At 38.7% G+C, this 16,283-nt stretch overlaps 1 protein-coding gene across 4 annotated transcripts in view; it reads right to left on the bottom strand.

Moving 5' to 3' along the window:
* XPO4 (exportin 4) overlaps positions 1–14,626 on the bottom strand; it is a 140,151-nt gene extending 125,525 nt beyond the window's left edge. For 2 of the 4 annotated variants that reach the window (XM_064586305.1, XM_064586306.1), the window contains exon 1: positions 14,095–14,274. In XM_064586305.1, coding sequence (XP_064442375.1) covers positions 14,095–14,163 — 69 coding nt within the window. In that variant the 5' untranslated portion in view covers positions 14,164–14,274. Of the gene's footprint in view, positions 1–12,986; positions 13,169–14,094 lie in introns of all 4 variants that reach the window. The other 2 variants (XM_064586303.1, XM_064586304.1) reach the window with 2 other exon arrangements.
* Positions 14,627–16,283: the final 1,657 nt, after the last annotated feature.

Raw genomic sequence — 16,283 nt, 5'->3', positions numbered from 1 at the left:
CACTCTAGACCTGTACTGTCCAACATAGTAGCCACATGTGGTTGTTTAAATTAACTTAAATTAAAAATTTAGTTCCTCAGTTGCACTAGCCACATTTCAAGTGCTTAAGAGCCAAGTGTTGCTGGTGGCTAGCACATTAGACAACAAAGCAAATCCTATCACTGCAGAAAATTCTAATGGACAAGACTCTATGATGATAAAATTGATCATATAAATGTAATCTCAGACCCTGAGTCTACAGATGATGATATTCTAGATCAATGGCTCTCAACTTAGGCAATTTTGATCCCCCAGGGGATGTCTGGCAGGGTCTAGAGACATTTTTGGTTGCCACAACTGGGAAGTGCTACTGGTAACTAGTGGATCAAGGGTAAAGATGCTGCTAAACATCCCAAGACACACATGCCAGACCACAATGTCAATAATGGCAATGCCCTAGTTTTCTCAAAGACAAGAATCAATGTATGAACCACATACTTCCAAGGACAAAAAGAAATGATGGTATTCTCATCCAGTCAGTCATTACACAAGAATTACCTCATTGCCCAATATTCTGGAACAAGAACCTGGATCAGCTTGTTTTGTTAAGAGGATATATGACACTATTTTTTATTCTTACTCTTTTATTAGGTCTGCATAAAAAAAAATTGATATAGTTCATAAGTGGACAAATGTTAAAATGTAGGTGTGTATATAAAGGTGATGAAAAATTCATTGTCTTGATCATTCTAATTGGTGTTTATAAATCAAAAAAGGAAAATTATAATTATGAAGCAAAGAATTTGGCTATCTTCTCTTCATCAATGTTATGTGCCACCAATGTTTCCAGAAGTATGTGTTTTGATGATTCTAGTACAAAAATCAGAATAACAAGGTAAAATCTATATATTTTTTAAAGATTTTATTTGACGGAGAGAGAGAGAAAGAGAGCACATGTGCACTAGCAGAGGGAACTGCAGGCAGAGGGAGAGGGAGAAACAGGCTCCCCGCTGAGCAGGGAGCCAGACATGGGGTTCGATCCTGAGACCCTGTGATCATGACCCAAGCCAAAGGCAAACACCTAACCTACTGAGTCACCCAAGTGCCCCAAGGTAAAATCTATTGAAGATGCAGCAGTTGATATCTAAATTAGTACATACTGCATTTAAACAGTGGGAATGCAACAACCAGAAGTAATGACAGAATCTAATAATTATTTGAAATCTGGAATCAATATTTACCAATCAGAAGATGAATACAAAGAGACACACAGCCACACTCTAGATCTATGCTGCCCAATATGGCAGCCACTACCCACATGTGGCTATTTAAATTAATTAAAATTAAAATTTTAGTTGCTCCACTGCACTAGCCCATTTGAAGTGCTCAATAGCCACATGTTGCTACCAGCTACTGTATTGGAGAGTGTGGATATATAGAACATTTCCATCAACCAGAAAGTTCTATCAGCACTACTCTACTAGAAATTTAATTAACTCAACAAATATTTATTGAGTGCTTACTCTAAGGTTGCCTTGATTTATGTGCTTTGATGCAAAGTTATCTGATACATTAAAGTACAAAATAACAATACTTATAGAGGACTTACATGTGTCAGGAGCTTTGCTAAACACTTTCTTTTAATGTAAATGAAATCATTTATTCTTAACATTAACTACATGAGATAGGTACTATTATTTTTCTATTGTAGAGATGAAGAAACAGACACACGGAGGTTAAACGATTTGCCAAATGTCACACAGCTAGTCGGAAGCCAAGAAGAATCCAAATAGTCTGGCTCTGGAGCCTCTACGTTATACCGCCTTTCCACAATTTCTAAATTTCAGTAATTTTCCATGTGTGCTTACTAACATAAGCAACAGGGTGATTTTTCTAATATCTCATCTGAGTAGCTATCATACTACTGCTGTTCTCTAATTAGTTTTCTAACCCCTGCCACAAAACCACAGAATAAAGACAGGCCAGCTTTTTAACGTTATTAATCTTATTCAAAGATTGGGGTCAAATAATTTTATATTAAAACGTGGATATATTACGAATTAGAATGAAATTTCCATTAACTTTTAAGAAAAAAGTTAAGAAATTTTGAGCTTCTACAAGCCATTGTAAGGTAAGCTTCCCCCAAATATGTATTCATTCTCCTTTCCCATAAGAGTCACTGTGGCATTAAAAAATTTTTTTAAATATTAGTTTATCCCCCCCCATACCCTAACTTTGTTCAGAATTTCATCAGCTCTTTGCTGAACAACTTCAACGGCCTCCTAACTGGTCTTCCTACCTTCCATCTTGCTTCCCTCAATCAGATTTTCACTTATCGAACCACAGGTCTGTCAAGTCACCACTACTGGGTGAATTCAAGCTAAATTATTGTGGCAAATAAGGCCTTAAGATAACCCAGACCCTGCCTATTTCCCCATTCCCTAGGCTCATCTCATAGTACTTCCTTCCTCATTTATTCGTGCACTTTTTTCATTCAAATATTATTGAGCAAATACTATATGCAAACAAGATCCTTGAACTAATACATATTGGAGTCTAACAAGGAAGACCAACATTTATTTGTTAATCACACAAATAAATGTAAATTTTCAAATGTGGCAGGTGTTATGAAAGAACTACACAGTTATCTAAGTGTAGGACAGATGAATCTCACCTTTCAGGGAAGCTAAGAAAGGTTTTCCTCAAAATGACTGTGGAGATACCTGAAGGGTTAGGTGAAAGTGAAGAACATTCTAAGCAGAGGGAAAAGTATATGAAAGGTCCTGGGGCAGGATGAAGAACAGGAAAGTGAAAGACTGAAAAGAGAACTGGCGTGGCTGAGACAGAGAAAAAGCAACAGAAGTGTTCTAAGAAGCTGAATAGATAAAAACTTACTCAATGCCTTGCAAAAAGCAAGCAGTAATAAAACCTCAATTCAAACCTGCATCTGTCTCTGAAACCTACCACTATACTCTAGGCCTTCCCCTATAGCAATCTGTTCATATATTTCAGTCCATAAATTACTACCAAATGTCTACTATATGCCAGGCAATGTGCTAGATGCTTCAGACACAACAATGAGTCAATGATAAGCAGAAACAGAACTCCTGTCCTCATGGAGCTTACAACCTACTAGGTGAGTCAATCGTACAAATAAATACCATAAAATGGCAGGTATAATAAATATTACTAAAGTAGATGATGTTATGAAAAAACAATTTAACCTAAGAGTGGTCAGGCTTCTTTCATAAAGTAAACTACATTAAGATCTGAAGAATTAAATGTTAACTAGGAAGAAAGGGGAGAACAGTGTTCCAAGCCAAGGGAATACATACACATGAAGTTCCAGAAGGAGGAAGCAACTCAAATATAATGGACTAAAGCCCCTCAAGCTGTAGGCTAAGGTCAGCTTCAAGAGTGTGACCTGTGCAGTCTCATAAGGCCCAACTCTCTAAAAGGCCCCATGCTTAATTTGATACTTTGCTGTTGCCATTTTTAAATTCTTAATAATTTTATTTCTGAACTTATGTTTTGCAGGTGAAGCCCAGTGGGACAAGAGAGCATGTGCAGGAGCTGCGAAGACAGGATGGTGGCCTGGGACACATGCATGTGCCTCAAGGCAGTCTGGGGTGCCTCGAGTCCCAAGGTGGCTCTGATCAAAGCTGGGCCCAACTAGCAGCAGCTCCAGAACCTACCATGGGAAGCCACCTTGCCTGCTCATGCCCCAACCCTATCCCTGAGGCACCTGCACAAACATTAACTTTCCAGTCTAAGCACTGTGACAAGAACTCAAGGAGTAAACTTTGTCAGTAAATTACAGAAGAAAATTGTACAAATAGACATTGCAATAAAGCATTTCAGGGAGTTATTAGAATTCTTCAGAGTTTAGAGTCTCTGGTTTTCAAAACTTCTACAGCAAAGCAAAAGTCTCCAGGCTTGGAAATAAAAATTGTATTCAACAGAAAAGATACTATTTTAGTATAAAGCTCTGAAAGACAATTTTATTAATCAGAAAGACAATTTATTATATGAAAGACATTTATTAATCACAAAGACAATTTAATTTTTCTTTTATAACTGAAGACACAATGGCAAGATGCATAAAAACACATCTTTAATTGTATATAAATTTAATCATACATAAATCATTAAGCAAGCTACTTTTGGTTTCTTCTATGACCTCTACAAGTAACAAGAATTGTTAAAAGAAACATTAAAATATTGTATAGTTACATCTAAAATTAAATTCAGTATGAAGTCTTTAAAAAAAAAAAGTTCTGTAAGAATCAAAGCTCTAAAATTTGTATTTGTAAATAATTAGCCAGAAATTTATCCCAAAGTTGTCACAGCCTATAAAATATAACTCTAGTAATAGCTGCATCAGTAGAAAGATCCTATTCAAAATAATTATCAAAAATTTACAATCTCGCATTTGCCAAGAGCAACTGACATCACTTTCAATTATACCAACTGAAAACAAACTAGCTAAAAGTAAAAATTCTGATGACCTAATAAATTTGTAGAAAAGCCAAATATATCTTACGACCAATCAAGATTCCACATAAAATGTTATTATATTATGTAAAATTATACCAAAATACTTTTACAATTTATAAATTTGCTGTTATCCAGAAAGCATTATTACTCCTACTATATTTTGTAAGTATAAAATATAAAGGAAAAAGCTTTATGTTTTAAAGCCTCTAATGGCACTTCTTCCCTGCTTTTTGAACAAGGAGCCCCACATTTTCATTTTACATGAGGCCCCACAAATTATGTAGCCAGCCCTGGCTGGGAAACAAAGAAAGTAGACAGGAATTGGCTTATGGCTGGAAGATGAGGCAGGGGCCAACAACCACGCTGAGCTTTCAGAACCCTATTGTGGAAGCCATTAAAGTTGGAAGAATGAAATGAGACATAGCCTAGGAAATCAGAACCTTTACAGATAAGATAGCATTCTACGGTTTTAACAACCACCCTAAGAATAATTATGCACCTTCTAAACTTTGAAAGCCCCTACTTTAGAATATTCTCTTTGCCATTTTATAGTGGGCCTAATTTTTCCCACCATTATAAGTGAATAGAACTTGGCCTGAGAATAAATCCATATCCCTTCTCCAAAATAAACTTTATTGGTTTTCTAGTAGCTTTCTCAAAATAGTTTTCTTCCTTTTATTTGCTAGCAAGATTATGCTTAACTAGCACTGATTAAAGAAAACTGCAGAAATGGGACCTAACTTACAAATGTAATTTTTATTCAGCCTCAGCCATGAGACAGCTTTTAATTTTGAGATAAATAAAGAATAGTCAAGAAAGTAATCATAGACTTTAAAAATACATACAACATTCAAATTTATCAGAATGAGATATTAATGTGACTCAATGTTTTATATTGTAAAAAATTCAAACTATATTGAAATGTAGAAAGGATTCTTTCCACTTCCAATCCCATTCTCTAGATACCCATTCTTAAAAACTTAGTATATATCTTCCAATTGTTTCTATACATATACAAATATATGCAAAGATTTTTTTTTTATTTAGAAAACAAAAACAAGATCATATATTCTGTCCTTCACTTTTTACCCTCAATCTGAGGTTCTTTCCATGTCCATTTTGATCTTTCCATTAAAAAAAATAACACTACCATATATTAGACCCACATTTCTTGTGAGTTCCAGAGGCTAACATATCACCATCTACCAGAAAGTTTTAATTTTTTATACCTCTGGCTAGCATTAAAGCATAGTCTGTTTTTCCATTATCTGTTACCTTCACAATGTGAAATATCATTTTATTTTATTTTATTTTTTAAGATTTTTTTTTAATTTATTTGACAGAGAGAGAGAAAGCACAAGCAGGGGAAGTGGGAGAGGGAGAAGCAGGCTCCCGCTGAGCAGGGAGACTGATGCGGGACTCGATCCCAGGACCCTGGGATCATGACCTGAGACAAAGGCAGACGCTTAACCATCTGAGTTACCCAGGCACCCGTGAAATATCATTTTAATCAAAGTTCTGTTTTTGGACCATTCTTTCAATTTTCTATTCTTTTCCCATGCCAGCACTACAGTGTTTCAATTACTGTAGCTTTTTTAATTGTTTATTTATTTTACTTTATTAAAGATTTTATTTTTAAGTAATCTGTACACCCAATGTGGGTCTTGGGAGTCGCAGGCTCCACCAACTGAGCCACCCAGGTGCCCCTCAATTACTGTTACTTTTGAATAAATTTTAGTAACTGTACATCAAGTCCTCCAAACCCTTCATTTTCCTTTTTAAAAAATGCTGTTATTCTCATACAACTATTCTTCCAGATATATTTTCTAATTAATTAGTCATATTTTTCTCCCACCTCAGAAAAGGGTGAGGAGGAAAGAAAGATTTTGATTGACGTTACATTCAATTTATAGATTAATGAGGGAGGAATTGCCACCTTACCAAATTAATTCTTTGAATTGAGGAACACAGCCTTCATCTAATTCAGATTTCCTTTTGTATTCTTCAGATAAGCTATATACTTTTCTTCATAAAAAGTTGCATGTTTAATAGTGTTCTATAATTTATTCCTACAGTTTTTATAACTGAAGGAATGAGGTCTTTTTTTCCAATTTTAACTTGATCACTGTTGATAGAAAAGAAATCTTACAATTGGTTTATGTCTTATATCTGGCCATGTGACCAAATAACTATTCTAATAGTTCTTTTTTTTTTTTTTAAGATTTTATTTATTTGTCAGAGAGAGAGAGAAAGAGAGAGCACAAGCAGGGGGAGTTGCAGGTAGAGCAGGCAGAGGAAGAAGCAGGCTCCCCACTGAGCAAGGAGCCAGATACGAAACTTGATCCCAGGACCCTGGGACCATGACCTGAGCCAAAGGCAGATAGATGCTCAACCAACTGAGCCACCCAGGTGTCCCACTATTCTAATAGTTCTAATAGTTTAATTTCCTTGGATTTTTTTTTTTCTGGATATCATCTGCAAATAATTATCTTTTTTACTTTTCTTTCCAATATTTGTACTTACTCCTTTTTCTTATCTTACTGTATCAGCTAGGCCCTCCACGTGTTAAGTAATAATTATATTATGACTCCCTATTTTACTCGTAAGAATATCACCATTTACTAGTGGTTTGAAAGAACTTTATTGTATTTTTTAAGTCAATTCCTAGTTTATTGAATTTTTAATCATGAAAGGCTGTTAAATTTTATCAACTGCCTTCTAGGTATCTATGGATGATTTCAAAGGTCTTTTCACATTTCTCTGGATCACTGGCCATGTTCCAATTAGTGGAGTATGACACAAGTCCAACTGCAAAATACACATTTAATTGAACTTTATTTTTTATTTATTTTTTTTTAAAAGATTTTATTATTTATTTGACAAAGAGAGACAGTGAGAGAGGGAACACAAGCAGGGGAAGTGAGAGAGGGAGAAGCAGGCTTCCCGCGGAGCAGGGAGCCCCATGTGGGGCTTGATCCCAGGACCCCGGGATCACGACCTGAGCCGAAGGCAGACGCTTAACGACTGAGCCACCCAGGCGCCCCTTTAATTGAACTTTAAATAAAAATTCCCCACTAACTAGTTTTTGGAAAAAAACTATTAGTGCCAGTATTCTAATATCTAGTGCCACAACAGAGACTAAAAGACAAAATTGAAATAAATAAAAATGGGGGCGCCTGGGTGGCTCAGTCAGTTAAGTGTCTGCATTCAGCTTAGGTCATGATCCTGGAGTCCTGGGATCAAGCCCAGCGCTGGGCTCAGCAGGGAACCTGCTTCTCCCTCTCCTCTCACTATCTCTATCTCAAATAAATAAAATCTTAAAAAAAAAAAAAGAAAAATGCTTACTCAATATAATGCATCTTTCCAATAAGAAAAGTAAATGCTACAATCAAAATTCTTAAATTCATGACATGTTCATTACTGATTACAAAAAAATAAAGCATTGCACCTTATACATAGAAGCGGCTCAGTCAGTTGCATGTCCTACTCTTGTTTCAGCTCGGGTCATGGTATGGAGCCCTGCCTTATTGGGCTCCACACTCAGCGGGGACTGTGCTTCTCTCCTTCTCCCTCTGCCCCTCCCCCCACTACATAGCGAGAGAGGGAACACAAGCAGGAGCAGAAGGAGAGGGAGAAGCAGGCTTCCCTCTGAGCAGGGAGCCTGATGCGGGGCTCGATCCCAGGACCCTGGGATCATGAACTGAGCCAAAGGCAAATGCTTAATGACTGAGCCACCCAGGCGCCCCTAAAATAAATAAATCTTAAATAAATAAATAAATGCTCAAATACTCCCCACACATATGGCATTCAGTTTTCTCAGGCCTTCATACAAATATATCCCTCTACTTGGGATACCCCTCACCCAACTGGAAAACTCCAACTTGTCCTTCATTGACTACTCCGCTTAAGGATCTCCTGTTCCAAGAAGCCCTTTTCTAGGTCCCCAACTCAGTCTGAGATAGATGTCCCTCCTCTGTACTCTCAGAGCACTAGTTTATACTTCCATTATGTTACCTAACAATTGCTTAATAGTTTTGCCTTTCTCCCCCATTGGACTATGCTCTCCTTGAAAACAATGTCTTTCACCTATCTCCTTAGCATACACAGCATTATGCCTAGCAAATACATATGGAAGAAATGCTCTAGAACGAATGAATGGCCAGACTTAACTCCAAATCCAAACCAGCTATGGGACCGCAGGCAAATCACTTACCATCTCTGAATCTCAGATTTTCTTTACAAAGTTTAATATCTCTTCTATTTACTTCACAGGATTGATGTGAGAATAAAGAACTTTTAATATCTCACTACAATTTTGCAGATGCTTTCAAAATAATAACCAGATTCCACTACAATAAAAACCATGATAACCAATCATAAAATCGCTCTAATTAAAGCTGCATTTACACTTACTAAATCCATTTTGGTTTTAAAACAATTGTAGTAAATTATTTTTCTTTGAAGTATCAGTTAACATATGTACTCTACAACATCTTATATTAGCACTACACACACTCACAAAGGACAATCTCTAACAGCTCAAGCAAGCCAGGAAAACAAAATAGGAAATTCAAGAAATTCAAGAAAATAAATAAAGCATTTTTCAGGTTTACTGTTCAAACAAATATGCTATTAATACTAAAAGAACACTACTTTTCCATTATGATGTCTCTAAAATTAAAACACATCCTACATTTTATATCTATTCACGCACACACACAAAATGGAAATAAACTTCCTTTACAATCCATCCACAAGGAGGTGAGTAAAGAAAGGCACAGGAAGATATGGATTACACAATTTCATTAGTGTAAAAATATACATTTTAAAAATGATATGTGCACTTCTTGAAGGCGGGGGCAGTTATGCAGCCTCAGAACAAGGTCCCTGTCACCCCTTGGTCCCAGCTGCGAGGGAATGACCATCTCTGTGAGGTTCAGACATGATTTTGTTAACCTTGGGGTCTACCAGCCCTATGTACACTCTATGTTGGATGTGTTTATAATCGTAAAATTGCTATCGGCATTGTAGACACTGTGTTACTTTTATGCTGGTCCTACTGATTTATAATTATCCACAAATAAATATTTACATGGTATAAAAAGAAACCAAACAAATGAAAAAATAAAAAATAAAAATGATATATGTATGCTCTTATATGACTAGAGATTTTTTTTAGATTTATTCATTTAAGAAAATGTGTATGCGCACGCATGCATACGCATACACACTCACACACCCACCCACACACACACACACACACACACACACACACACGGTGGGGGAGGGGGAAAGGGAGAGAATCTCAAGCCGACTCTGCCCTGAGCACGGAGACCAACTCAGGGCTCGATCATGACCTGAGCCGAAATCAAGAGTGGGATGCTTGGGGCGCCTGGGTGGCTCAGTTGGTTGGGCGACTGCCTTCGGCTCAGGTCATGATCCTGGAGTCCCTGGATCGAGTCCGGCATCGGGCTCCCTGCTTGGCAGGGAGTCTGCTTCTCCCTCTGACCCTCCCCCCTCTCATGTGCTCTCTCTCTCTCATTCTCTGTCTCAAATAAATAAATAAAATCTTTAAAAAAAAAAAAAAAAAGAGTGGGATGCTTAACCAACTGCGCCACCTAGGCGCCCCGCCTAGAGATTTTTAACATGTGTACTCAAGAAACCGTCATGTCTGAAAAGGCAATGGGACCTTAGGGAACTTTTACTTTCCCCTATACACCTTTCTGCACAACTTGAATTTCTTACTATTCAGAAAGGTATCTGCAAAATTTTTTAAGTTAAGGATATTTTATAGTATTCTCATTCATGTAAAAAAAAAAGAAAAACTATATAATGTGTATTATAAAAGCACAGGAAAAAAGGCATATTCAAACTTAATACAGACTGCTTAGGGAAGGGGGACTGAGAGTGGGGAAAGGAAGAAGAGGGAGATTCATTTTTTATTGTGTATTTGTGTGCTATACTTTAAAATATGTTCCAGTATTACTGCTATAATTTTAAATAACAGAAAATGTGTCTACAACACCAAATTTTCAGGTCTGTAATGTAATGTACTAAATTCATGCAGTCAGAGAGAAGACTCTCACTAATAAGAATGTTAGCACTAAAGTGTGGTCAACTTTACTTACTCTAGTATATATTTAATATACTCTCAAAAATGTAGGGTTAGGTATCTTAAGCAAAGCCAATAAATGGAATCTTTTTTGCAGAAGAAACGTTCAGGACCTATTTAAATAATTTTCCATCTGCACAATGCTTTCAGAATAGATAACTTCACTTGCACAGCTGCTAACCTACAGAAGTCCATCCTCATTCTAGTTTTTTCACCTTCAAATTTATTTTCTAGCAAGTAACCTCACTGTCTTGAATCAGAAGATTAAGCAGTATTTGCAAGCATCTACAGAAAATACTCCCTGTTACTACTTGAGGCAGGGGAAGAATCACTGTGTTGAGATCTATAAAATCAATAAATGTATTTTTCATTCTAAAGGTCTACTACACTATCTGGCAGTTTATCCAATAACCTAAATAGGACTGAATATAGATATTTACAATGAAGCAACTGCAATATCCAAAAACACATTTCAAAATTTCCCATCAAGCAATAAAGTGTAACATTTATGGTATTATAATATGTTGACTTTGAGAAGCAACATGGCTGAGTAAAAAATTTATTAAGTTCTGAAACAGGAGTCTGGTGATCTAGGTTCTGGATCACTCTTCTCACTAATTTGTTCTGTGACCTACCTTCGGCAAGTCACTTCTACCTCTTTGAACCTCAGTTTCCCCATCTGTAGAATGGAAGGGAGAATGCTTAGACTAGGTTCTTATTTTTCAGGTCTCTACTTCCTTAGAAATGCTGATAAAAGCTATAAACCCTATTACCAAAAATGTATGTTTGCACCAAAAAATCTGCTTACAATTTCCTTCTGATATCCATTGTGGACTAAGGCCTCTGTACTAAAAGATGTCTTGAGATTATTCTGCACACTAAAACTCTACACCAAATTTCATAAAAGAAATATATGGATACCAAATGGAAAAATTAAGCAAAATGATTGCGAAAGACATCATTAATTACTTTGAATCCCAAAACATATTAACAATTAAAATATATAGCAATTTCCTATAAACGAGATTTCCTCAGATGATGGGTAAGTGCTAAAATCATTCGTCCTTTTTAAAAAATATTCTAATGCTTAATAGTTGAAGATTTAACAATCTTAACTATCCCCAAATGAATTTATTTACTTGCTTTCTAGTCGCACTGCCCTTTAGGTTAAGAGCCACAAACTGGTAACACACAAATCTGAGTTGGTGTCCCCACTCTACAACTTTCCCTGTAAATTTGGATAAATTATCTAGCATTTACATGTTTCAGTCCCTTAGTCTATAAAATGAAAATGAAAGTAATAATTACCACCTCATAGTTAGTAAGAATTAAATAAGGTAGCATCTGGCATAGTGCCTCACACATAGTAAGCACTTAATGAATGTAAGCTGTTACTACTAATAATAAACTGGAATTCAGCTTTCATACCGAGAAATAATGCAGTAATTGTTACTCCTACCACACATTTGTGGTCCACATTTGTGACAAGTGGAAACTTCGAAAAACACATTTCCTATTTTTAATAACATTTTTTTTCAATACTATTCTCTGGAAAGATTAAAAAGTATGTAAATGGATATCTACACAACATATATAAGAGGTGGTGAGGTAGAGTAGAAAGAGACCCAGCTTTAGAGCCAGACAGATTTGAGTTCTGAACCTAAACCATCAACTTAGTAATTACGTAATCCGGGCCACTTAAACTCTCTCTCAACCTTGTAAAGCTGTTGCAAGGATTAATAAAGTATGTAAAACATCACACACAGTATCTGGATGTAGTATGCACTCAATAAACAATACTTATTGCTATTCTTCTCAGCTACTCCCTTACAGACAATAAAATCAGCTTTGCCAGGGAAGAGGGACGGTACTGGTACTGGCAAACACAAGTGCTAATTAGTGCAAGACACTAATTTTATCCTATCAATGTAAGAACTAAGGCAGTGTTTTCTGGGGTCACATACTCCTTCCAGAGTCTCAATAGGGTCCCTGGCTCCTAGAAATTTTTCAGGTATTTCAGGAAACACCAAGTCAGGGATTTTAAGAACCTCTATTAAGGAGAATACTAGCTAGTTTCTTCTGGACTTAACTTCGAAGAGTCTGAAAACTTTACTCAGTTTTCTGACAAAACGATTCACGTAGCTTTGCTCATAATGAAGCAAGTAAACCCTGCTTTTATTAGACTTCTAAATTTAGTTAGTTAAATTTCATGAGCTATCTCGTGTTGTGTGTGAAAACAAAACTTGGTAAGTGGAACTACAAACTATGCTAGAATTAGTTCAAATACTTTTAAACGTGATGCTCGAACATATAATCCAAGCACCGAAGGAAAAGGAAAGAAGTTAGTTAAATACATACATACATATACATATACATACATACATACATACATACATACATAAAACGAAGCTAGCTGGGCGCCTGGGTGGCTCAGACGGTTAAGCGTCTGCCTTCGGCTCAGGTCATGGTCCCAGAGTCCTGGGATCGAGTCCCGCATCGGGCTCCCTGCTCCTTGGGAGCCTGTTTCTCCCTCTGCTTCTCTCTCTCTCTCTCTGTCTCTCACGAATAAATAAATAAAATCTTAAAAACAAAAACAAAAACGAAGCTAGCTGTATTCGATTCTTAGAAAGGCTGGATCAATTCAAGCAATCAAACGAGCCTCTAACTTCCAAAAACAACAACAACAACAACAACAACAAATACAGTTTACTGAGTAACTGAATATAGTTTATCCTTACTTCTACTCTCTGCGTGCAATACTTTTTTTATCCTTTAACTCAGCCTTCTCAAACTCCCTGGGCAAATAACATACTCATCAAACTGATCACTGTATAGTGTTAAGAACGAAGTCAACGAGCACCTTAAATTCAGCTCTCCTTAATGCGCGACCCACAGGGAGCTTGGTACTTTAATTAAGTTTTGCCCCAATGACCTTGGTCCCAAAAATTCCCCTCCCTCCATCCTGCCGGTCCTTCCACGTGCTGGCGGCTGCGGTTACCCCAGAGGTGGCTGCAGGTCAGAGAAAGAGCTTGAGGACCCGCATGCTCGAAGGGAACAAGGGTTGCTCACAGCACCTGGGCTGGACCATCCCTTCCTTCCTTCCTGGCACCAACTCCCCAGCGGCGCACACACTGTCCCCCGACTAAAGCCCTGCGGGGATGACCCGGACCTCACTCCCCGCGCCTCGCTCTCGACCCAGTCTGCTGGGCAGGGCGTACGGTGAAGACGGTAGCACAGGAAACCCTCTTTCCTTCAGTACCATATTCCGTCGCCCGACCGGAGTGCCAGACACCTAGGGGAAGTGGACAGCCCCAGGAAGAGGGGGCAACGAAGGCAGAAGGAAAGTAGGATGGAGAATCCTGCGCCACGCCACCGCCACCTCCTCCACTTCCAGGGCTCCCTGGAGGCCTTTGCCGGTCGCCAGCTTAGCGAGCGGGAAGGCCTGGCACGGCAGAGCCAGCCAGAGGCCCGCAGATGCTGGGGTGCGGGGGTCGCGATGTACTCACCATCAGAACTTTGGCCGCGTTCTCCAGCTGAGCGATCACTTCTGGGGGCCCAAGCGCCGCCGCCATCATGGTCTCTCTTCAATGACGCGCCATGCGCTGCATTATGGGAGCGGGCGCCGCGGCCGGCCAATCGCCGCAGCGACCCCGGAGCCTCACGCGCTCCCAGAGGCCGTCGCAGCCGCCGTCGACGCTGGCGTCGCGGGCCCCGCGGGCCTGGTTTGGCCGCCGGGTTCTGGGCGGCGGGAAGGAGAAGAAAGTGAGTCAGGCCTCCTCGTTGGGGCGGGAGGCGCCTGCAGTGCGGCGCCGCGCAAGATCCGGGCGGTTGACCCAGAAGGTGACTGCCGCGGCTACGGGCCCGCGCATGCGTGCTGTCCGGCACCTGAGCCTCTCGGCTTCTTCGGCCCTTGTGCCCACGAGCCGCTGGGTTCTCTCCACGGTGAACACACCCCACACCATCACCAGGCATTACCCGAGACGCCGGCAAGCTCTCTGGTCTCTACTCTTCACTCCGTCCATCCCGACCTCTCCTTTTCCTTCCACGCTCCACGCAGTGTAGGATCTCACTTGGAACTGGTCTCCCCACTTCCTCTCCTGGGAGTGCGCCGCCTTTCAGAACATCTCTGTCCTCGGAGTCCTAATTCTCTGTCCCTCCTTGCCAAAAAAAAAAGGGGGGGGGGGCATTCCAGGATAGAAAGGTTCGTTTTCTTAATGGGAGGTCCTGTAGGAGATTCCTCCAAATTTATTTGGACAGCAGATCATTGAGAGCTCTTTTCAAGGGCTGTGTGTCATACTGGAAAGTGAAAAAGCAGGAATCCTAACCTTGACTACCCTGCTTCTTGGATTCAGAAAGAACTCATTGTCACCCGTTTTGTCGGGTTTAAGGAAGTCATAATAGCAATGTTAGTTATGGAATTCATGTTGACAGGTACTTTATAAAGTAATTCAACTTTCCCTCCAGTGCTTCAGTCTCCTTTACAACCTCCAGGCAAGTAGTCCTGAGAGCAGCTATTTCAGTATTCAAACCAGCTTTAAGTATTAGAAAAGTTGTTCGAAAGAGAGGGTTATTTTGTTTTTGAGCTGACATCTACTTTCCTATGACTTCGACCTTTTGGTGCTGGTCTGATTCCTGGGACTGTGCAGAAAGTCAAATTCATTTCAGTGTTTGTAAGTTTTCCTCTGTTGAAATCTTCCTGTATTTATTCTTCCTAGTTATAAGTAAACCGTACTTTTGAGATTTTTTTTTTAAAGATTTTATTTATTTATTTGAGAAAGAGTAAGAGAGCATGAGTGAGGGGCAGAGCAGGGAGCCCCATGCAGCTCCATCCCAGAACCCAGGGATCATGACCTGAGCCAAAGGCAGATGGCAGAGGCTTAACCAACTGAGCCACCCAGGCACCCCAGGGTGTTTTTTTTGTTTTGTTTTTAATGTCACTGCAACAGAATTGCATTATTTTCTCCACTGGAAAACAGGTTGTAAACAAACAACACGTTTCTTGTATTTGATATCTCTACAACTTGGGAGTTGAGAAAGTGAATTAGTGAGGTTTTTATTGCTTGAGAAACAAAGGAAGTGCTTTTTATTTCATTATAAAAGGGCAAAGTTAACCAAAATGCAGTGAATGGCCTTTTTTATTTTAAGAATTATGTGAAACTAAATGATTAACATAGTGCATGACATATAGTAGGCACTCAATAAATATAGCAATCCAAAAAAAGATTACAAGATGTTGCTGTTACGAAGAGTCATTACTGCAGATCAGTGATGTATCCGCAAAAGTGTAGGCAAATGAATAGTTTGTGATATTAAATGTTTGAGGCCTATAATGCTTCAGATTGGGCCTTGTGTTCCAAAGCATTTGTTTTGTGTAATTACATAAGAACTTTGCATCTAGATACTTTTTAAAAGGAGGGGGAAAAAGTATTTTATCAAATGTGGAGATGAGTAAGCTTTTCAAGTTATTATATTGAATTTAGAGGCTTTATAAAGTGGGTTATAGACAACTCATATTACTGGGAGCCATGAATTTTAGGGTGGGGTAAACAATGAAGTTGTAGAATCTCAACGTTGGAAAACAGTAGAATTTACCTACTAGTTTAACCTCCCCTCCGATGCCTGACTCTTGTTATTTCTTGATTTATCCAATAATAATGCTCTCCTACAGAGGGTTAAGAAGTAGTATTCCAGCCTA

The sequence above is a fragment of the Mirounga angustirostris genome, unplaced genomic scaffold (genome assembly GCF_029215605.1).
Source record: "Mirounga angustirostris isolate CCGP_5_RB_7025 unplaced genomic scaffold, mMirAng1.0.hap1 SCAF_3, whole genome shotgun sequence".
Lineage (NCBI taxonomy): Eukaryota > Metazoa > Chordata > Mammalia > Carnivora > Phocidae > Mirounga > Mirounga angustirostris.
The sequence above is the reverse complement of the archived record's forward strand: the minus strand, read 5'-3'. Positions and strand labels throughout refer to the sequence as shown.